Source organism: Rhinopithecus bieti, unplaced genomic scaffold (assembly GCF_001698545.2).
Source record: "Rhinopithecus bieti isolate Rb0 unplaced genomic scaffold, ASM169854v2 scaffold_49457, whole genome shotgun sequence".
Lineage (NCBI taxonomy): Eukaryota > Metazoa > Chordata > Mammalia > Primates > Cercopithecidae > Rhinopithecus > Rhinopithecus bieti.
Genome location: NW_016820128.1, coordinates 1772427 through 1797166, shown reverse-complemented (window position 1 = coordinate 1797166; position 24740 = coordinate 1772427). Strand labels below are relative to the sequence as shown.

Here is a 24740-nt window from a genome sequence, read left to right as displayed (position 1 = left end):
AAAAAAAAAAAAAAAAAAAAAAAAAAAAATATTGCTAATAAGCCCGTTACACAGAAAGGGTGCAAGAACTAACAGTACAAAGGTAATTTCCCAAAATTGTATTCATAATGTGTGGGAGGAGTAGGGCTTGAACCTAGATTCTTCACATGCCAAATCTTTGCTCTTTCCCTAAAAATAGTGTCAGAGGCGTTTGAACCAGAGCAACTCCATCTTGAATAGGGACTGTGTAAATGAGTCTGAAACCTACTGGGCTGCATTTGCAGGAAGTTAAGGCATTTTAAGTTACAGGATGGGCTAGGAGGTTAGTACAAGATACAGATCATAAAGACCTTATTGATAAAACAGTTTCAGTAAAGAAGCCGGCTGAAACCCACCAACACCAAGACAGCAATGAGAGTGACCTCTGGTTGTCCTCACTGCTACACTCCCATTAGTGCCATAACAATTTATAAATGCCACGGTAGCATCAGAAAGTTACCGTATATGGTCTAAAAAGGGGAGGCATATAATGATTATTTAGCATATAATCAAGAAATAACCATACAAATGGAAAACCAGCAGCCCTCGGGGCTGTAGCCATTCTTTTATTCCTTTACTTTCTTAATAAACTTACTTTCATTTTGCTCTATGAAAATGCCCTGCATTCTTTCTTGTGCAAGATCCAAGAACCCTTTCTTGGAGTCTGGATCTGAACCCCTTTCCCATAACAATAGCTTTCTACTTTTCAATGTCTTTACAATTGATCCTCTTTTTCTATGTTCATTTCCTCTCCTTGACTCTTCCTCCGCACCTTTAACCTTCCTTCAAAACTCCCAAGCTCCACAAGTAACCAACCTTACTCACATTCTAAGACATATGTTCCTCACTGTCCATTCCCTCCTCCATTAACATTGCCTGTCCTGCAACCAATTTCTTAAGTCATAGATTAATAAGTTAAACTGTCATTTGCAATTACTGTAAAGTACTTATTGGTGATATTATCAGGGAGTAGAACTGATATAAAAACTTGAAGAAGTAAATTTTCCCTCTTAAATGGTCCTCTCTGAAGCAGAGGTTCTAAAACTTCATGCATCAGAACCCCTTGAAAGACTTGCTAAACCACAAGCTGCTGGGCTCCACCCTCAGACTCTGTGATTCAGTAAGTCTGAGGAGGGGTCAGAAAATCTGTGTTGCTAACAAGCTCCCGGGTGACAATGACACTAGGGGATCTGGAGCTACACTTTGGAAATCATTGATAAAAATGATAAACTTCTGTCTCCTCTGCATAATCACACTGGGAAGGGAAACACCTGGATTTTGAATGGTGGACCACCTTGTACATTTGCGTTTGAGTGGTGTGTTGGAGTCTGGAGAAAAGGCTATTTCTTAGTTTATAAATTCATAAAATGTCTGGGATGGCAGGAATTTGTGAGACCTGCCAGTCCTACTCTTCATTTTTACAAGTGAAGAAGCAGAGGGGAATAGATTTAGCAGCAGCTCTGGGAGTACAATCAAGGTGCCCTTTTGTGCCCTCTGAATTGGTGAAGATGTAAAGCTGCAAGTCTTTGCTGTCATAGTATTTCTCACCCTGCCCTGCTCCCTTCTCCCCATGGGCTGGCTCTTCCCATTCATCTGAACAGCCAGCGTGCACTGGGGGCTTTTATCTATTTTGTTCCAGCATCAGCCACTGCTGTGCTTAATTTGTATATCTTTTAATGGGGAAAGAAAAAAAACCTTCCAAATTGGAAGTTTAAAAACCTTCCCATTTGGCTTTTCTTAATTAAATGTATAATTCATGAGTCACTTAGGTGGAAACCATTGAATTTTTAAATATTTTCTCCACCATGGATGACATTTATCGGTTATTAATGGTTGTGATGCATTTTTCCTGTGATGATTCAGCAGTAGCATTAGAGTTGAATGATAATTGGTCCTTCCTGAAGCATTTTTTTGTAGTTTCACAATGACACCATCCTCTACAATTGTATTATTATTAGAAACGGCAGATCTGCAGTAAGCAATTGAAGACTCTATCTGCTGCTCTCTCAAGCATACAACAAATCCTATTTTCCCCAGAGCATGATTATGTTTTGACATCTTTTACAGCCCTATGTCTTGTACTGTAATATTTAAAATACAAACAAGAAAGATATATTCAATTATACCCATTATATAGCATGTAATTTTTATTAGATGAAAAATATCTCATGTGAAAGAGAACCATCATGATAAACATTGACACTGAGAACTTCTATTGGCACTGTAGAACAGATCTCAAAACTGGTAGGATGTTTCCTGAGGCAGAAAATAAATGAGCAGAATAAAGAACTTGAAGTATAGTGTTCAGATTTACCGGGTAAATCCCCCCTTTGGAATATTTCAGAATGTGTGTACTTTACTGCAAACCTTGTGTAGTGCTCCAGGGTTAAATGTGACTGACTCTTGGGTGGCAAATCATGGTTATGCTAGCTCAGTGGCAAAAACCTAATCCAGGAAGAATAATTCCTTTTCTGGACTGAAGTCATTGATATTAGGGCTGAGGAAGTTTATGATGTAACCCAGAAAAGTGCCTAACACCTTTAAAATCCACTCCTATTTGAATTCCCAGTCGTTCCACAATTACTGCTTGATCACCTGGATTTTATTGGATCCCTTCTGATTTACACACCTACTGCTTGGAATCAAGGAGATGGTGGTCTTTATGGCCTACGAATGACAGTTAAATAAAGGTCTCATGTGTTCCTAATATTGCTAAGTTCCAAATAACTATAGAACTGGTTGTAGATTGGCCAAAACTACTTGGAGAAGGAATGAAAACACAGCTGTCTCAAGGCAAACCCCCAAGCTGGGGTTCAGCCTGGGAGGCCACATGAGTTCTTGGCTTCTCAAGAGCAAGTCAACAGCGTTAAGTGAAAGCAAGTTTATTAAGAAAGTAAAGGAATGAGAGTGGCTACTCCATAGGCAGAGCAGCCCAAAGGGCTGCTTGCTGGCTCTTTTTGTGGTTATTCCTTGCTCATATGCTAAACATGGGACAGAATATTCATTAGATTCCTAGGAAAGGGGAGGAGAATTCCCAGGACTGAAGGCTCCCACTTTTAGACCATTATTGCGTAGCTTCTGGAAGTTGCCATGACATTTGTAAACTGTCATGGCACTGGTGGGAGTGTCTCTTAGCATGTTAATGCATTACAGTTAGCTTATAATAAGCAGTGTGGATGATTAGAGATAGCTTTTATCACTATCTTGGTTTTGGTGGGTTTTGACTGGCTTCTTTACCACATCTCATTTTATCGGTGGGGTCTTTTTGACCTGTACTTTGCAAAACCAGTCCTATCAGACTCTTATCTCATAGCCAGTTTCTGAGTGAATTGTTGGGAAACCTCCAATTCTAAGGGAGACCAAGCAAGTCATAGGATACAAATATACGGTGAATACAGCACGCGGATGAGTCTTGACTCTTTATCCAATTTGCCAGTTTGTGTCTTTTAATTGGGACGTTTAGCCTGTTTACCTTTAAGGTTAATAATGTAATAGCAAAGACTTGGAACCAACCCAAATGCCAATCAGTGATAGACTGGATATTATGCCTATCTATCTATCAATGATAGATTGCCACATTTTCTTTAAAATGTGGCACATATACACCATGGAATACTATACAGTCATAAAAAAGGGATGAGTTCATGTCCTTTGCAGGGACATGGATGAAGCTCGAAGCCATCATTTTCAGCAAACTAACACAAGAACAGAAAACCAAACACCACATGTTCTCACTCATAAGTGGGAGTTGAACAATGAGAACACATGGACACAGGGAGGGGCACATCACACACTGGGGCCTTTTGGGGGTTGGGGGGCTAGGGGTGGTATAGCATTAGGAGAAAAACCTAATGTAGATGACCGGTTGATGGGTGCGGCAAACCACCATGGCACGTGTATACCTATGTAACAAACCTGCACCTTCTCCACATGTGCCCCAGAACTTAAACAAAAAAAGAAAGAAAGAATTACTCCCTATCTCCCTGACATCTGGCCCTTCTGCCACAAAGTGTACCAGTGTTGGAAAACCCTGGCTCCTACAAATGGTAACAGGCTGCAACAGGAGAGTTCTGTTTGATGTGCTGGAAAGCAAGGAAAACAGTCTTTCTAAGAGTGAATGGAGTCTGAAAGTGGAGGGAAGGAATGTACAAACATGGGACTTAAAGAAATAAACTTCCTAGAGAGCTGACTTTGGCCAGCTATGAAGATTGGGAAAAGCCATGAGCTTCCTGGTCCTAACAGTGTACACTCATTTTAGGTAAATCAGTCGACCTCTCTCTGTGTTGTTTACATAGTCTCCAGTAGAGTAAAGAACTCTTGCTATCTCCTTGTATTATTTAACAACTTTTAAGTGTCTCTTCTAGACCAGATTATGCCAGAGAAAATTAGGCAGTGGAATAAATGCACTGGTGTTTAGATAGCATCTTTAGAATTCCAGAGACAAGATCTTGGTCAAGTTATGTTATTAGTTTAGTTCAGTTAACTATAGTTGTTAGTTAACACTAACAATTTTAACACAATACTCAATTTGTAAAATTGACATATCTTTCCTGAAAATGTTAAATGAATTGAGGTATTGCAAATGCTGAGTTGAGTGCCTAGTACATAGTAAGTATTCATTATCTTATCCAATTATGTAGTATTAAATATTACTTATATAAGGTGAGTTCCAAATTTAGCTCTTCAAACCAGATCTTTTGCGCTGAACATGTAATCCAGCTGCCTGCTAGAAATTTTCACCCTTGTATCTGATTGGTATCTGAACATTAACATCTCCTAAAACAAATTCCTGATTTACTCCATCCCTAAACCTGCTCCCCCTTCATCAATTCCACCCCAATAAATGATACTCCATGTTCCAGTTGGTCTGTCCCAAATTCTTGGAGTTATCTTTTACCCTTCTCTTTCTCTTATAACCCACATTCAGTCTTTCAGGAAATTATTTTAGTTATACCTTATAAATACATATGGAAGATTGGTAATTGTCTATCTGTCTACAGCAATCCACCTGGTCCAAGTCACCATTATCTCTCATGAAATAACACAATCACTTTTTAACTGCTATGTTCTTGCCCCTCTGTGGTCTACTATCCAGAGTAAATTTTTAAAAATGAAAGTCAGAGAAAGCATGTCACTGTTCTGAATATAAGCCAGTGAATTTTCATCTCACTCACAGGAAAAGGCAAAGTACCTAAAATGTCTGAAAGTAAGGCTGTGTGTCCTCATTTACTCTCCTGTTTGCTCATTTTACTTCACCTATGCTGACCTCAGTGCCATTCTCCCAACACGCTGGACATGGTTTCCCCGCAGATTCTTTGCACATGCTATTTCCTCCACCTGAACTACCTTTACTTAATATGTCTCACTCCCTCACTTCTTTAGTTCTCAGCTCAAATGGCAGTGCAACCTTCTTTTACCTTAGAATTTACAATAGCTACAGCTACTATTTCCTATCCCCTTTTATTTTTCTTCTGGCTTTTATTACCACCTGTCATGCTTTACATTTCTTTATTATAAGATTCATGGAACTAAAACTTTGTCTCTCCTCTCCACTTTATCACTAAAATACAGAAAATCGAGAGGCACTTAGTAACTACACAATAAATATTTGTTGAGTGAATACTCAGTGTACAAGTTCAATAATATGGTTATTATCATTACTATTATTATTATACCAACAGGGACTGTTGGGCCTGTCTGCCTTTTACACATTCAAAGGGCGTCAGAGTAACATATCCACTGCCAATTTGACCTACCCACTAAGACAAAAGCACTTTCATTTACTCCAGAAACAGCAAACGCACCAACTGGAGGAAGGGGATATTAAATTTTAGCACTTTTTTCTCTACATAATTTTCCTCTTTATTCTATAACACAGTTGTGAGCCTTTGGTGGAATTGTCAACTTCTTTATTGATGCAAATACAAACAGCGGGCTCAGACAGTAGTGCTATCTTCCTGCTACAGACATAGATGATCCGAACTTCTGGCATTAATTCAATTGTTCTACCAACCTGAAAGTTGGATCTGAGGAGGGAATGGAACATTTCCTCTAAATCAAATTTTAAACTTATAATTTTTATGAGCTCAGGATTTAGAGTTTCTTTTTTGTTTGTTTGTTTGTTTTTTGAGACAAAGTCCCACTCTTGTCCCCCAGGCTGGAGCGCAATGGCGTGATCTTGGCTCATTGCAACCTCCACCTCCTGGGGTCAAGTGATTCTCCTGCCTCAGCCTCCCGAGTGCTTGGGATTACAGGCACACGCCACCACACCTGGCTAATTTTTGTATTTTTAGGAGAGACGGGGTTTGACCATGTTGGCCAGGCTGGTCTCGAACTCCTGACCTCAAGTGATCTTCCCGCCTCGGCCTCCCAAAGTGCTGGGATTACAGGTGTGAGCCACTGCACCCAGCCGAGAGTTTCATATCTATCGAATAAAGGGAAAGAGTGTTCTTTACTTTGGATAAAGTGAAACTATTACTACATAGTGAAGGAGGTTTTAATTATTGTAGACAACACGTATGGTTGCTTCATTCTGTCATTTTTAAATAAAATTTCCTATGAGGCTGGACTAACTCACTGGGCCCGTGAAAGTTTATTGACTGCTTGTTTTCATATTCCTCCTTCAGTTTTGGTTTCAAGGGTGTTATGTCTATTCCAAAATTTAAAGGAAATTCTGCCTTCAGCTCTGTTGCAAATAGTTTGTGCAGACTTTTTGTGACGAGTGACTGAAACTTAACAAAAGCTCACTTTTGAGGTAAGTGAGAATCCATGGTGGAAAGACTTCTCTGCATACAGCTCAAAGTTCAACCAAAGGCACAGTGACATCCTATGCCCCATAAATAAATAAAATAAATATAAAATAAGTTTTGTGGGCTGAGCGCAGTGGCTCACACCCGTAATCCCAGCACTTTGGGAGGCCGAGGCAGGCGGATCACATGAGGTCAGGAGTTGGAGACCCACTCCGTCTCTACTAAAAAAAAACATAAAAAAATTAGCCAGGTGTGGTGGCATGCACCTATAGTCCCAGCTACACAGGAGGCTGAGGCAGGAGAATCACTTGAACCCGGGAGGCGGAGGTTGCAGTGAGCCAAGATGGTACCACTGCACTCCAGACTGGGTAACAGGGCGCGACTCCCTCTCAAAAAAAAGAAAAAATAAAATAAAAGAGTTTTATGTTGTCTCTTTCTGTTGCATGAACCAAGGGATGACCTTGGAACCCTGCAGGGACATAGTGAAAGAAATAAAATATTTTTGTTTGGCCAACTACTAAATTTCGTTCTGCCAAGCACTGAGAAGCTAAAGGAGTAATGAATTTTTCTGAGTTAGGTGTCCAAATGGAGAAGAATTATAATAGATAATCAAGGGAATTGTTGGAGATTGTTGGGAAGATGTAGGAAGTCATAGCCTACCAGTGAGAGGGCGTTTAGGAGGAACGAAGGAGATGTCTAACAGGAATCTCAATGAAGTTTTGTAATCAGATGTGCCTTGTAGTCCTCTCTGTGCTGTCCTTACAAAACTTCGTGAAACCTACATTTCTCGGAAATATTTTACAGATAAGATTTTTTGGAAAGATGGGAACAAGGGCTGAGTCTAGTCCGAAGGACAGAGATTCAGTTACAATCACAAAACCCATCTCTGATTAGGGAATAGGATTAAAAGAGAAATATACTCCTCCACTCAGATTACAGAGAATGGTGCCTATTCTGCTTCCACATTTTGAAATGATGAAATAGGGTGTCTTGAACTGTGTGCTGGCATTATTGCCTAGGTTCTTTTTCTTTTTCACTATGATGCCTTCTCTGCTAAAATAACCTTTCCGGGTAAAACCCTTCCTTTCTAGAGCACATTTGCGTTTAAGCTTCAAAACTGGGTAGAAAGCATTCACAGAAGGCCTATGCTGGAGTCAGGTCTCCGTTTGTGTATGCAGAAGAAAGGACAGCTCTATAAAAGTACCTGTTTATTTGGTTTATGTTGATTACTCTATTTCATGGGGTTGTGGCCAATCATTTACATGGAAAAACCAACTAGACACTTTTCTGTTTTGTGGAGCCATTCTTTGCTGGGTAAATTTATAAAATTTAGCCACATTGATACTTTTTCTTACTGTCCTATAAAGTTATACACGTGTGTGTGTGTGTATATATATATATATATACACACAAACATATATCACACTAAAATATATTTGATAGGCCTGCCTTGTCAAAAAAAACGTTTTCTATAATTTATGTGAATACACTCAAAAGAAAGCATAAATAATTCAGAATATTCTGATAATATCAAGCTTAACGTGATTTCTCCCTTGTTGCAGAACTCCCCGTGAGACTCATTCTTGCTGACTGTTTATGTTGAAAAAGACAACAGAATTAAATTATCAAAAATTTGATGTAAAAATTTCAGTCTTGGCTGGGCTCGGTGGCTTATGCCTATAATCCCAGCACTTTGGGAGGCCGAGGCAGGCAGATCATGAGGTCAGAAGTGAAACCCCATCTCTACTAAAAATACAAAAAAAATAGTTGTTCATGGTGGCATGCGCCTTGTAGTTCCGGCTACTTGGGAAGCTGAGGTAGGAGAATCGCTTGAACCTGGGAAGCGGAGGTAGTGGTGAGCAGAGATCGGGCCACTGCACTCCAGCTTAGGCATCAGAAGGAGATTCCGTCTCAAAAAAATAATTAAATAACATTTTTAAAAAATCAGCCATTATGACCTTCTATCTCTGGGGATTCTGTGGCACTTTTCTTTATGAGAAGCTTTTTAAATATTTACACATGAGATTTAAAAAATAATTTGGCCATGCCAACATTTACTTTACAGTGCTCTGTTAACTCCGTCCGCCCCCATTAATATATTTCTAGGACATTGCTCTGTGAGAGCCATGTGTGGTCGGAAATATAGAGCCTTTAGGGAGATTGGAAAGAGAAGAAATAATATTTGAGAAGCATATTGTAGGGCAAAATTCCGAGATGACCTTCAAAGACCCATGCCTTTGTGTATTTCTCTTCATTTGAGTGTGAGTGTGACTTGTAATAGGATGAGAGATCACGTCCATGATTAGATAAGATTAGATGGCACAGGTTGATTTAAAGAAACTGACTTCAGCTTTTGTGGGCATGGTCTATATCAGGTGAGTCCTTACAAGAGATGAGGCTCTTCCTGACTAAAGAGATTTGAAGTGTTCGAGAGACTTAATGTGAGAGAGATTCTCTGTTCCTGGCTTTGACAATGGACAAATGCTCATGGCCAAAAATTCATTTGCCTCTACAAGTTGAGAGTGTACCTTAACAGCCAGTCATCAAGGAAACAGGGACCTTAACGGCAAGAAACAGGATTCAGCCAACAAATATGCCTGGAATTATGATGAGATGCTACTTGTAACATAAATTAAATCTGGGACCAGGCGTGGTGGCTCATGCCTATAATCCCAGCACTTCGGGAGGCCGCGGTGGGCAGATCACCTGAGGTTAGGAGTTTGAGACCAGCCTGGCCAACATGGCAAAACCCCGTCTCTACCGAAAATACAAAAATTAGCTGGCTATGGCAGTGTACAACTGTAATCCCAGCTACTTGGGAGGCTGAGGTAGGAGAATTGCCTGAACCTGGGAGGCAGAGTTTGCAGTGAGCCAAGATCGAGCCACTGCACTCCAGCCTGGGAGGTAGAGCAAGACACCATCTCAAAAAAAAAGAAAAAAAAATTGGTATTAGACAATTTGCCATTACTCCCATGCAGTAAGATTATTCAATTACAAAGGTCTTAATTTAAGGCAGTTTTTTGGATATCTGTGACTTAATTTTATGGCATTGATCCCAGGGGCACTACTATAATGAGGGCCTCACATGCTTTAAAAGATCAACATATCCTTTAATGTTGATAGGTGACAAGGTAACAAGGACAAGCGTCTCCTGTCTGGCTGCCTTTTAATTTAAAAAAAATTTCTACATATGGAACTGATTCATTTACAAATATTTTACATTTCTTTTATTCCCGATTAAACAAAGTTGAAAACAATCTTCAATAGTGTAAAGAATATTTGAATAATATCATAAGAGCATAAAATGACATAGACTGACAAGACAAACTGATATGATTTTGCATATTTTGTCATCTTGTATTATGGTGCTGGAAAACAATTTTCTATACTGTTAAAAAATAAGTACCAAAAGAATCTGAGCAATTGTTGTGTGTTCTGAAACAATATTATTTTATCTCAATATAGCATTAAAAGCATTGCAACTCTTCCCTGTCATTTCAGGTGAATATAATGCTGTAATACTCTGTAATAATACTGAATAAGATACTGTTAACTTTGAATTAGTTTTCTTTTCTTTTGGTCATGGCAATTCACGAGGGTGTGTAAAATAATAATAGAAAATGCTTTCAAGTTTTCAAGGCTCATAAATAATATATGGCTTAACATTAAAAGTAAATTGCTTAAATTTTATTTTTAAACACCTGTCCTATGCATTTTAAAAGTTCTCCCATTCCAGAGTGGAAATCAACTATAACAAGGGCAGTGATAGTTAAGAGCTGAGGGTCTGGGAGCCAGACTTCCTGGATTTGAGTACTGGCTTCATTGCCTGTCAGCTGTGTGACCTTAAACCAGTTAATTAACGTCTTTCTACTTCTCTATAGTGTACTGAGCCTGTAAAACAATAATTGTACTCATATATCTCTTAAAAGTTTTTGTGAAAATTTAAGAATCTAATACATGTTAAAGTCCTTGGGTCTGTGCTGTGTAAGCCCTTGCTGTTTTTACGCTTTCTATAATATAATCAGTGTGATATTGGTTTGTAACAAACGACCCCATGGATGTTTTCACACTACCTCCTTCATGTTCACTGTGAGTTGAGAATCATGACAAAATTTACCAAATCATGTGAAATTTGAGAAAATTCATTCCTAAGGGGATGAGAATCAGTAAGTAGTTTCAATCCCTGACAAGGGGCCAATCCACTGACCAATCCAGAGTCTTCCAAAGTAGAGGCTGGCATTTATTGCTTGACTTTTCTGTTGCCAGGAGACATTCTGATTTGGTCGTATACAGAATTTGCTTCCAGTTAATGGGGTCTATCCTTCCAATAATTAGTGTGACATTGCCAAGAGGAGTGTTGGTTGGAATTTGCTTCTCCATAGAGCCCCAAAATAAAAATGTAGTAACAATCTTAACTTTCTTTACTTACTAAAGTACTAGTTATTACACTACTCAATTTACACTTATTAGCTCCTTTAACATTTACAGCAAAACTAAATAAACAAACAGACAAACAAAAAAACAGTTAATGTCTCTATTTTATACATGAGAAAATCAAGCCTCAAAGTGGGTTACATAAATTGCCCCATTGTCATGAAGTTTGCCTGTCACAGCGCCAAATTACAGCTGCGGTTAGTTTCTCTACAAAGCCCTGGCACTCACACTATGTACAATGCCATGCTGTATCTCTTTAAAGACATATTTGCTGCGTGGCTGCTTGAACAAATATTTTAAAAAGAAAATATTTGGATACAGAACTATTTGTTTGCAGTAAATGCAATTGATGAGATTCACAGTTTCATTGATTTGATAAAAGGTGATCATTGACTCTAAGACCTGATGTGCTCACATCACTCTCCAAGTGACCGCATTAATGATGTGACCCAAATCACCCCATCATACCTCCAAAATGTGGCGGTGGGCCACAGAGAAGCACCACACCTTGACCTTCTCGGACAGATACTGTGCTTCTTGTTTTAGTTTCAAAGTCTTCAATATCTTGGAAAACAAAGAAAAGCAGATTTGTAATTAGTTACTTTGCAGAAGAAATATTTTAAAGAAGAATCTCAAGAATATTTTTATTATGAAGGGGAATTAATCTCATACTTTGCTGACCAGAAAAGTTAGTTGACAATCAATTTAACTGCACTTATTATTATCTTGCAAAATTTTGTGTTTCTTTCTTTTTAATTAAACACAGTATGTGATAAAGACAATACTCTATCTGTTTGCTTTTATTCTTCCAGACAGTGTAGACTAGCAGGAAATCTGTTAAGCCCAACACATATTTACTTTGTCTGTCCAAGGAAGGTGTGATTTTAAAAAGGTATGTCACAAATTTGCTGCAGTCTTCCAGAGTCTTAGATTAATGGTTGCCATTTTAAAGTGTGGTTGGCATCTATGTGAATTTAGGATGTAATGGTGTGAGGGAAAGCGTTCTATGTGACAGAACCAATGAGACAGAAAGTATATTTTCAATTTTCTCTTGATTTATTCCTTTACAAAGCAGGCTCATGATCTTATTTGGAGTGTGGTGATTTCCTACATAACAGAATCACAGAAATTCAGAGTTGAAAGAGTGCTTACTAGCTACCTTGTTAAGCCATCTGAGGCATAAATCTTTCCACCTTCCTGAAGAATGGTCACCCATTCTCCTAAATTGTTTAACTTCTTTGAACCTCAGTTTCTTTACCTGTAAAATCCTTTCATTCATTCAATTAGTTATTTGATGCATTAACCTCCTAGTCCGGGTGTGGTGGCTCATTCCTGTAATCCCAGCACTTCGGGAGGCAGAAGCAAGCAAATTGCTTGTGGCCAGGAGTTTGAGCCAGCTTGGCCAACATGACAAAACCCCATCTCTACTAAAATTGCAAAAATTAGCCAGGCATGGTGGCACATGCCTGTGATCCCAGCTGTGTCAGGAGGCTGAGGCATGAGAATTGCTTGAACTCAGGAGGCGGAGGTTGCAATGAGCCGATATTGTGCCACTGTACTCCAGCCTGAGCGACAGAGCTAAAACCGGTCTCAAAAAAAAAAAAAAAAAAAAAAAAAAAAAAAAAAAAAAAAGAAAAAAAAAGGACGTACTGAAAGACAAAAGTAGTATTAAAGGGAGAAGGTTTATTTGTGAATAAAACAATAAAACAGGCAGATATTTTACCCTTATTGTGTTTACTATCTAATAGGGAGACCAGAATATTGTTTTAAAAAGAAATACATCATTTACAAATTGTGGTTAGTGTCCTTGAGTGTAGACTGAAATTGTCTACCAAGATCTATTCTCCCTTCTCCCATAATAGTAGATTTGTTGATCAAACATGCTTGTCTAACCACAGATCATATTTCCCAGGCTTCTTTGCAGCTAAATATGGCAAGAAAAAATGATGAATGAAACTTTCACTTACTATGTTTGAGAGGAAATCTCCACAAATTTTGATGTTCCTGATCCACCTACCACCACACCCACCTAAATTACCAAATTGCCAATGATATGGGAGGTCTTGAAAGCCACTTGTTGAACACAAAAGAGCCACCATTCACCTGGGTATTTGAGCGGACCTGAAGCAGAAACATAGCTAATCTGGAACATCAACTTCAGATCATTCTACTACATATAAGTAAACTTCTATCTTGTTTTGAGGCATTTGTTTTGGGGTCTCTGTCCCATCAGTTTAACTTTTTACCCTAAGGTACCCTGTAAAAGAAAAGAAGAGAGCACTGATCTGACAGATGAGAAAGAGAGAGCCATGCAATGATGGCAAGGTACAGGGAAAGCATTGCTTCCAGAATGAAAAAAACAGTACTAAATTTCTGGATAAAAAAAATGTAGGGAAGTTTTGTGGTATTGAATAGAAGTCAGTGTTATTAGTGCATAATGGGTAAAGTTCCGTAATGAAAGCGCAGTAGTAAGCAGGATATCGTGGGTTATGTATGTATAATACATTTGGCTTGAATTTAAAATACAAATAAAATGCATTGGAAATAATTTAATAATACAGCAGTGCACATCATTGAATCATACCTGGAACATGCATAGAATGTCATGTCATTGAAAATTAAAAAGAATACATCAAATCTAAATGGTCTGACTTGGAACATTCTTAATGTCATGTTCTTTAAAAAGTCACTAAATATTGATACATCATTATCCTATTATGTAAGAAAAACAGTAAAAAAGTAACATAAGTTTTTTACTAAATTGGCATAAAGTTACAGAATGGACTTCTAAAAAAATGCACATTGGTTATCTTAGAGAAATGGCTGGGAGATGTGAAAGTAGAGATTACCCATCTTTATTTACATCTCTCTTTATCTTTTAAAGTCTTCTAAAGATTACATATTGTAGTTTTTTTTGTTTGTTTATTTTTTAAACAACCTTACTGTTGTCTAATTGGAACAAATTATTGGTATTGTTTAGAGGAATTCAAGAATTTCATTTTGGATCTATTAAATTTGTTTTATCCATGAACTATCTAAGTGACAATATTACAAATACTATAAAACAGGGATCTCCAACCCCTAAACCACACAGCAGGAGGTGAGTGGCAGGCAAGCAAACAAAGCTTCATTTTATTTACATCCACTCCCCTTCACTCACATTACCTCCTGAGCTCTGCCTCCTGTTAGATCGGCAGTGGCATTAGATTCTCACAGGAACACAAATCCTATTGTCAACTGTGCATGTGAGGGATCTAGGTTGCACACTCCTTGTGATAATCTAATGCCTGATGATCTGTCACTGTCACCCATCACCCCCAGATGGGACCGTCTAGTTGCAGGAAAACAAGCTTAGGGCTAAGAATTAGATTTATCAGCATATACACCATATTTGAAGTCATAAGTATGAATGTAAACCTGCTGGGGTGACTCTTAAACTTTTGGCATGAGCAAATTGGTGGACAGTTGTCTAGGAGCTAAGCTTGAAAACTTCCATATTTAGAGGTAGAAAACCCACAGAGATGAGAGAGAGAGTTTGTGTAAAAAGCTAGAGGTGGAATAATACATGAACATTAAAGATAAAACAATGTTGGTCATATGTGATCTTGCCAAGAAAAGCTTCAGTAGAGTCTGGGGAAGAAGCCAATATTAATTGAGAAGTGGATAGTAGATAGCAGATAAGGACATGGAGATCACAGTCATGAGACCTCTTTAGAGTTGGCTGTGAATAAGTGGTGAGATTTAGGAAGAATACCAAAAGGTTTGGAGGGTGAGGCCACTATGCTGAAATAAATGATCAAGTAAAGAAAGAGACTGATTATTCAGGAAACAGATAAAATAAGATCCTTGTAAAGCCTGAAGGGTGATCATCAGAACCCACATGGAAGGATTGACCTTTGTAAGGAAAGAGAAATTAAAACAAAACTTATATGTGCTTATATAAGATGGACTGCAGAGTTTTGCTGGGTTAGATGAGAAAGTTTTCGGTGGTGGTTTGAAATTTTTCAATCAAACTGATGGGAGAGCGTTGGGTGGTCATTTGGGAAGATAAAAGATGCAATAAACACACTTATTTTTAGCAGGGTTGTTATGGGGATTAAATAAAATAATGAATTTAAAGTATCTAGACTAAAGCCTGGAGTATTGGTAATTACCATTACTTGGTAATTATAACTACTTGGTAGTGGTAATTACCACAATTATGACATTCCAAGTGGTTAGGGCCAACCATACATTTTCCTCCGACTGATACAAAGTTCAGATAGACTAATGTAAAAATACAAGCTAAATATCACATTCTAGTTCCAAAAAAATTTTTGGAGGCAGATGATTTTATTTGAAACATTCATGGTTTATCTCTGCTAACTACATTACTTCCCATATCAGTGTTCTTTTTGTAAGCATTGCTTTTCAATCCATGTAAAGTATGAGTTCAATAAGAAAGATTCAGCAGATCTGATATGTAAATTGAGAAAGTCTTTTTCTGTACTTTTAATAACAAAAGTATTTGACTAAGATAAACTCTACTGATCCTCAACTACACCTGCTTCCCTTTCTCCACCTGCTCTCAATCAGTCGTCATTAGCTTTATACTAATTTAGAACCTGGCATGCCTACCATGTTTCTCATAGAGGAATTTACATCAAATATGCTTCCTTTCTTCTTTGGCCATGGAAAAACTAAATCAGCCTACATATGTTGGCACTGCTGATGTGAACTATTGCCTTGACTTGGGAGTCCTTTATGGCTTTGGTTTGTATCAGTTTAAATGTGACTCCTGAATAAAAATCAGCCTAATAAACTTTATTTTAAAATGAAAAATTAATATATTGAAATTATTGTTTCTGTTTCTAGTAATAATCGTCATAGGCGACAATTTTAAGGGTTTTTTTCTTACTATTATTTTTGAAAGGTCCCATTAAATTGTGACTACATTGTAATGGTCACAAAAACAAACACTGTCACAAAGGAGTAATGAGAAATTGAATGCGTCTATGAAATTAACAAGCTTTGGATTGAATTCTCTCAATGTCACATTGTCAGTGCTCCACAGTCCTAGGAACATCAATCATCTTTTCAGTGTTAATCAGAAGTCATTATAACACACTGTTGTTAAGAACACTGATACTTTAATATATTCTGTGTTCGCTTCCACTTAAACAGCATCCGCTTGTGACATAATTTCTCTGTGCCTTTTATGATTACAATGGGATTTCTATTAGCTGACATGAAAGGAAATCAACGCCTCTCAAAAGTCACACAAGTCCTGTTAGCTATCAAAACAGTCATTCCAAAATGTTACTAGTTCACAGGTTTTAATTAATAATTCACATTTTAAAACCGTTTAATAGCACATAGATCATAGACAAGATATAATTCTGCCTTATTTAAACTATGTGTCATCTTATGTGAATATGCTTTGAACAAGGTCTATTGTACAGATCCAATCTGTATTTCAAATACCCTTCTGCTAGCTGGAAACAAGATTTAATTCAGATCATTTTCTGAGGCAAGGGTGACTGAATTAGGTAGTCATACAAGCATCCAATGAATACTTTTTTGCTCTGTAAGACCTTTAAGAACTCTAGATTTATTCTTCTACAAGGAGAGGCCAGAGAGAACCACCAGTTTCTATTTTTGTCTTATCCATTTTTGCTTAAAAGAAAATTGCTTAGAATGAGATCGTTCTCTGAGATGGTCTCAAATTCTATAATATTTGGAGATATTCTCATAGACCACAAAGGTGACCTGCCCAGCCTGCCCTTGCACACGGGATACAAATCCTGCAGTGATGGTTGCTATTAACGACTTCAATTGTTGAGGTTGCTCTCATTAAACCATTCTGATGGCCATGGCTTATCAGGTCCTGTGGTTTTATTGCTGGTTTTGGAGGAAGCATTTGGCAGGAGCATAAGCAAAAATGCAGTCACAAACAAGGCTCTGTTCCAGAGGCCAGCAGGAAGTGCCTGAGAATGGCCCATAAAATGAGCTTTAAAGAATTACTGGGCCATATGCTGTCTCTTGAAGCAACTAAGGTGCAAAGGAGGGACAAGGGCCACCAAAATGTACTTAAAATTAAGGTTTAGGCAATACAAGTATTGTAACATCTAATTGTAAAGAGAATATATCTTTGCAGCCGCCACATGTAGGAATGAATCTCAGCCTAATTAAAGCAAGAAAACTGTACATCTGCTGCCAAGACCTGAGGATCACAATCAGTGGATGTGCTTGGCAGTGCCAACCCCTGACACAGAAGGAGGCCAGTGGTTTGCCAAGTCTCATAAGCTTTGAGGAAGGCTATGGGTACCCAGGGCCCATTGATCAAGACCAAGAAGACAGCACTTGAAAAGCTGGAGATAGGGAAAATATTCACCAGAAAAATGTGCATGCTTAGAGAAGGACATAGTACACTCAGCTCAGTTGTTAAAAATCTGAGTAATGATATTTTTTCCCCATTTACTCTGTATGAATTATTTCATTATAATGTTTTAAATTTTTTCTTTGTTCTTTCATTTTTTTCATATATGGAGAATAGCTATTATATGTCAGATGCTCTGATAAGTACACTCATTGAATCCTCAGAATCACCTGTAATCCTCACAATCACCTGTACTATTGTCAAGTTCATTTAGTAAAGGAGGAAATTGAGGTTCACAGATGATTGGCCATTGTTCAAAGTTGACTCAGTTTCTATGAGTCCAGATAAGGTTGAAAAAGAGAGTCTGTGTATTAGTCCATTTTCATACTGCTATGAAGAAATACTTGAGACTGGATAATTCATAAAGAAAAAGAGTTTTAATGAACTCACAGTTCCACATGGCTCAGGAGGCCTTATAATCATGGTGGAAGGTGAAGGAGGAACAAAGGCACGTCTTACATGGGGGCAGGCAAGACATTGTGCAGGGGAACTGCCCTTTATAAAACCATCAGATCTTGTGAGACTTATTCACTATCAGGAGAATAGCATGGGTAAAATCTGCCCCCATGATTCAATGACCTCCCACAGTGTCCCTCCCATGACACATGGGATTATGGCAACTACAATTTAAGGTGGGATTTGGGTGGGGATACATCCAAACCATCACTCTGGTTCCAGTGCTCACACTCAAACACTGTGCTGTCCTGCTCTCCAGATGTTACCTGGGGCCTCTTTGCCACTTATAATTTATAAAATTAACATAAACTAATACTTCATGTTCAAACAAACAATTAAAAGCCTAGCACTTTTCCAAAGAGTTGTACAAATTTCTAGAGTAGAGGTAAAGGTGCTTTCTTTCCCCCCAAGAATTTGTAGTTTCTAGAAGTGGCTCTGTTTCTAATGTTCTGAATCCTCTGAACCCTTATTTGTACATCTCTTTATATTTCTTGATTTATCTCCACTCTTACATCTCTCCCTGTATCTGTATGTGAACATAGAACGTAGTCCCTTATTTTGACCAACACAGAGAGGTATGCACCCCCGCAGCACATACACAGAGGTGTGATGCACCACCACTACCAAATTTTGAGCCTATGTCAGCCTTACTGATATATTCCTATACAGCTTGAACACCTTAGAATCAAATATTAGATATATGGTTCCTAAAGGTCCTTTAGTTACTTCTCTTACTTGCTTGTGTCTGCTGTCTCTCTTCTATAACTTCCCTACTACAAGTTGCTCTTTCAGGAGCAGAGGGAAAAATGTCCCTCCGCTTTCATCTGCCAAGAAGTTCAGCTCTCTCTGCTCCCACTCTCTCATACAGAAATTAATTGATCTGTATGAGTTCACACAGGTAATAAGTAAAGGAAATAAAATTTAATTCCAAATGCTGTGGCTCTAGACAAGGTGCCATGGCTCCAGCCTGTAATCCCAGCAATTTGGGACGCCAAGGTGGGCAGATCACATGAGACCAGGAGTTAGACACCAGCCCAGGCAACATGTTGAAACCCTGTCTCTACTAAAAATATAAAAATTAGACTAATGTGGTGGCATGTACCTGTGGTCCCAGCTACTCAGGAGGCAGAGGTTGCAGTGAGCCAAGATCACACCACCGCACTCTGCACTCTAGCCTGGATGTCAGAGCCAGACTTTGTCTCAAAAAGCAAAAACAAACAAACAAACAAACAAACAAAGACAAAGTAAAGAAATAAATATTGTGGCTCTAGAGGGCATCCACTTAACCACCAGACCATATTGCCTCTCTATCTAGAACGTCACCCAGACAGACCTTTTCTCTCTTTCCACACCTCAGAAGAAATTTCAATTATTGGTCACTTCAAATACATTAGATCTCATTTTAAACTCCATGATTTATTTTACCCTGTTTTCTGCTTTCCGCCAACCAAATATTATTTCCCCCCTTCGAGAATCGTTCTGAAGAAGTTTCTGCACTGAAAGCTTATTCTGGAGTAAACAAGATTTTGGGGCACTTGGTCACCTTCGTGATGTGGTTCCCATGTTGAAGATACGTATTTTGTTTTGGCCTACAGCCAAACATTTTGCTGGGCAAGGAAATGTCGATACTCTTCCCAACGAAAGAGAAATGGTAAAAGACACCAAGAAAACAAATCCCTAATTCTACGTAAGTCTCACAGAACTCCCAGATATAATATACGCAACTTTCAGTATTAAACTACTCTTAAGAATCTCAAGACATTATAGTGAGGTTATTCTAAATTTGTATCTCTCCATACTTCTTTGAAGAGGACCAGTTATGAATAATACTAAAATTGTTCATGTTGCTGTTTCCTATTTCTTGAGTGGAATTGTTTTGGTTCTATACGAATTAATTTTCCCATGCTTTTATTAATTGGCACAGAGAAATGTCTCTACTGAAACCAGTTTCATTTGCCACCATCATTTTCTGGATGCTATATACTCAGTCATGGTGTTCATGATATTATTATGTTTCCTAGCATAACTCAGTAACACAACACGACATAACCTAATCAAGCACAATGCTATTGTCAAACACTGTAAAAGAGGCAATAGCTAACTCTTAGAATTGGTCATACATTTGGAATGCTAATATCCAAGTAGGAAGTAAGAAGTTATTTTAAGAGTTCCTGGTGTCAAATCCATTTACAGTCCAAGTTAAAATTCCTCACTTTTGGGGGTGTAAAAGAATTCTTATAAAAATTTATATGTAAGTAGAGAGAAAGTGAGTTGTTTCTTGTTTTTCTGGGAATATAATGAATTCACTGAGAAGCATTTTTTTATGAAAAAATAGGATAATAGTAAGGAGCACATACTGCATGTTTTTTCCTAACAGCCCAGCACTTAAGTTTTCAGAGAGGTAAGCATTTCATAAATTAAACAAGTACACAAATACGAAATATCAATTAGGTAATTGGTCTATGATAACATACATGTCAGATTGGATTTGATTTTCTATAATGGACTCATTTGCCTGACAAATGGTGGTAAGAACAGTGACACTTACGACCAAAATAAAAATACAAGTGCTAGATGTGGGCTAGACTCAAACTTACTTCTTACTAAGCTGGCATATTCCCTACATTTAAAAGTAGATGAGAGAAACAGAAGAGAGTTATGGAATTGCATAGGATACATTGAGTTGCCAGATTACTTAACTAGTAAAAGGCAAGTGGCCTTTGGTGTTCCTGAAAGGAAGGTGATGTAGGTAGCATGCAAAATAGATTAAATAACCCACTAATGAATTCCTTAAAAGGCTTAGTGATGGAACAAAATGATCAAAAATGCAAGTTTAGAGTCAGACTATCTGTATTCAAATGCTAACTTGGCCATGCCTGCACTAGCTATTGATTTAGGGTAGATTATTTAGTATCTTTCTACCTCCGTTTTCTTCACTTTCAAAATAAGCTAGCTAACAATAGTACCTGCCTCAGAGAAAAAAATGACATAATATATTTAAAGTGTGTAGAAGATGTTAAGTACAAAATACATGGTGTGAGGGACTTTAATTATATTATTGATGATATGAGGGCACATCAACAAAAATAGGATGGTTTGAATTTTTATTTTTACATTATTATTTTATAATTTTTGAGACAGGTTCTCATTCTCTTGCCTAGGCTGGAGTGCAGTGGCTTGATCATAGCTCACTGTGACCTTAAACCCCTGGGCTCATGCAATTCTCCTGCTTTAGCCTTCTGAGTAGCTAGGATTAGAGGTGTGTGCCACCAATCCTAGCTTGAACTTTTAAACTGGATTTTTTTTCAGCTTTCCTCTCAGTGTTGGATGATGTAACCAGACATATTTTCTTGAAGACTGAGTCAGGACTTACTTCTGTGCCCATTCAGTGGCAGCTTAAATGCTCGTAAATCAATGGAAAAAACAAAAAGGAGACCTAAAGTAAAAAATATGTGAAATTTATTCCAAACACTGCCACATCACACTGTATTTTATGCCAGAGAATGTTTCATCAACTTGACACAAGTTGTTAGACTGACAGTGAGTGAGCCTCACTGCCTAGTAAGCTACACAGCCCAGCTGGAGGCAGAAGTGACCTCTTGGGTGGTCATACAATAGCCAGAACAATCCTAGGCTGCCCTGCTTCTCATAGTCTTGAGCTTTGCCTTTTGGCAAATGTTAATTTTCTCATCTTTTGTTCTGCAGGGAGGACAGTGTCAAAACCTTTGTAGTCAATAATCTCTAAAGACATTTCTTACGGGCAATTTGTGCTTCTTGGGATTAATAAGTGATATAAATATTGTTCAAGGGCAAAAACGGGACTATCCAGAAAAGGCCAAATCTTCAGGTAAATCATCCTCAGGGTGCACTGCAGCATGTAGGAAAGTGTGGAATCAGTGGTGTCATCAGGGATGTGTGTGTGTGTTTTTTTTTTTTTTTTTTTTTTTGCAGAAAGAAATGTGAGGTTTCTGCTGAGGAAGCCCTGAATGGCAACAGAAACATGTATATTGCATTGCCATTGCAGATACTAAAGTGATTCATCCAAAGATCAACTTGTTGAGTTCATTATTCCTAGGAGACCTAAAAAACAACTCACTTGCTCTCCACTTATTTGTTAATTTCTATAAATATTATTTTACCTTTCCCAAGAAGGAGAAATTTTAACTTGGACTGTAAATGGATTCTACACTATAAACTCTTAAAAAACCTTCTTACTTCCTACTTGGATATCAGCATTTCAATTTTTGTCCAATATCAAGTGTTTATTAGATTTTGGTTAAATTGTTTGATGGCAGCAACTAAGAGCTATGGAGGTGTACCACGAGAGGGGCTTCCTAGACAGGAGCCAGGGAACTCATTGATATTTCAAAAAACACAAAGGTTTTTTGTGTTTCAGAATTCCTGAACTTCATAAACAAAATGAGATGTGGGTACCTCATGTGTCTCCCATTTCATAAATATACACACCAATGCTCAGAAAGGTTAAGCCATTTGCTCAAGACCACATAGCTAAAAAAATAAAAGTAGGCCTTTTATTGGATAGGGACTCCTACCTACCCAGCTCTGATTCATTTTCAGCTCAGGATACCACTTTGCCTGCTAATGGTGGGAGAGGGAAAAAAAGTAAAGGAAGGAGAGGAAAACAAGGGCTGCAAACAGTTTCTTTTTACCCAAGAGCAAGCAAACACAGTCTGCCCTGTCACTTGGGGAAGTACATCCTGACCTTGTACTTAAGTCTTAGCATGTGATAGGTAACAAAAAATTCGGGCTATTCAAAAAATTAGCAGGGCGTGGCAGCATGCACCTGCAGCCCCAGGTACCCAGGAGGCTGAGGCAGGAGAATTGCTTGAACCTGGGGCGGAGGTAGTGGAGACAGACTTGTCTCCAAAAAAAAAAAAAAAAAAAAAAAAAAAGGTCAGCCTGACCACTGGCTTCCCATTCCCAGAGGTCTGAGGTCTGAGGGGGAGTATGGCCAGAAGCTCACTTGTAATTAGCTCCTGTGCCAGGTCATCAGCAAAGAGGGTTGAAGGTATTGGTTTTGGTGGCAAATTAGGTGGACCTGTGCCCTTTCAGGAATAACTGCATTTATAGTTCCCTCTTGATTCACATGTGTGACTCTCATTAGAGTAAAGGAGAGTAATTTCAATGGAGTGAGGCCCAAGGCCACTTGGAAAGAGTGGTTTACGCGAACCATTATACCGGCTATGGTCTTCATAGACAGAGCCCTTAATAAGCCCTTTTATTCATTGTGATGGTTTAATCAGGAAGTTAGATTGCAAAATTTGCAACCTAAGTAAAACACAAAAGGTCGAGTTTTGGAGGTAATGGGACAGAGCTCCTGGGTAAAGGTCTTAATGCTTCTGTTTATACAAGAAGTGTGAAGCAAGAACATTTTTTTAAAGACCTCCCGTGGACATAAACTCTGAGTTTACCAGACATTTTTATCCTACTGGTTTCAATTTGCAAGAACTTCCCCAATTGGAATTAGGGAGAGTGACTTTGGGGTTGATGCTAAATACTGACATTTTTCCACTGAATTGTTTTACTCCAAGCAAGGTCTTTGGAGTCACAGCTGCAATCTGCATTTTCTTTGCAGCTTTCTCCAGCTCAGAACTAAGGAGAATTAGGTTCAGTGATAAGGACCCTTGCATGCATTATCATATAGATAAAGGGAGGGAGGGAAAGAGAGACTATTAAATAAAATCTCATTTTTTTCCCAAAGCACTTTCATTTCTGTCATCATTTTTAATGTTGATAGTAACCCTGAGAGATAAGCAGAAGAGACATTACCAATGTGTGGGAGAGATATCACTGGTTGTATGTGTGATGCACTTAGGTGTTATGCAAACAAATACCTTTAACTTTTCATAACTATGTATTGCCTTTTAAAGTTTTGTTCTATTTGTGATGAATGACACTGGCTTTCTAGAAACAGTGGTAATAAAGATGGTTTTTCAAACAAATATACTCGTTAAAAAATCAAAGCAATTTGGGAAAAATGAAAAATATTATAGATAGTACATTGATATTTCAAAAAACACAAAGGTTTTTTGTGTTTCAGGCTGACGCTAAAAAACCTTGTTGAGGAAAATGGGCCGTCTGAGCTCCAGAGGACATGACATATCAGAAGACAAGACATCTTCGAGACAACCAAAGTGGTCTGACTGCACTTGCCATGAAGAAGAACTTGGAGGGGAGAGAACAGAAACAAAAAGAAAATAAAGATCTAGAATGCTGAAGGACTCTTAGAAATAGTCTTTTCTGCTTGTAGTAATTTGTGTTTTCTTACGCCAATACTCCTCCACTAAATGTCTACAAACATTTTGTTACAAACAAAAATCTATAGGCATGTGTTTATTTTATCAAGTGTGTTGTTTGAGGGACAGAATTAAGAAAAGATTTCTACTGTTGAGTAAGAACCAGGATGGAGAAGGAGGGAAAACTGTAAGACCCAGAGCATAGAATGAGACTTCAGCAAAAGTTGGAGCCACAAGTGGTCATGGAAATGTCTGTTCATTGGATTACACTGGAATTATCTGGACACTGATTTTCCCAGAGAACAGTGACTAGGTTTCATCTAGAGGTGAAGACACAGAGAATACTAGCTGAGACAACTAATGGTAGAATTACCATATGATCTAGCAATCCCACTTCTGGTATATATC

The 24740-nt window shown here is 38.1% G+C and overlaps 1 protein-coding gene across 1 annotated transcript in view; it reads right to left on the bottom strand.

Moving 5' to 3' along the window:
• The window catches only part of CNTN6 (contactin 6), a 315151-nt gene that overhangs the window by 113846 nt on the left and 176565 nt on the right, over positions 1 to 24740 (bottom strand). The window contains exon 5 of the mRNA XM_017859613.1: positions 11670 to 11765. Coding sequence (XP_017715102.1) covers positions 11670 to 11765 — 96 coding nt within the window. The remainder of the gene's footprint in view (positions 1 to 11669; positions 11766 to 24740) is intronic.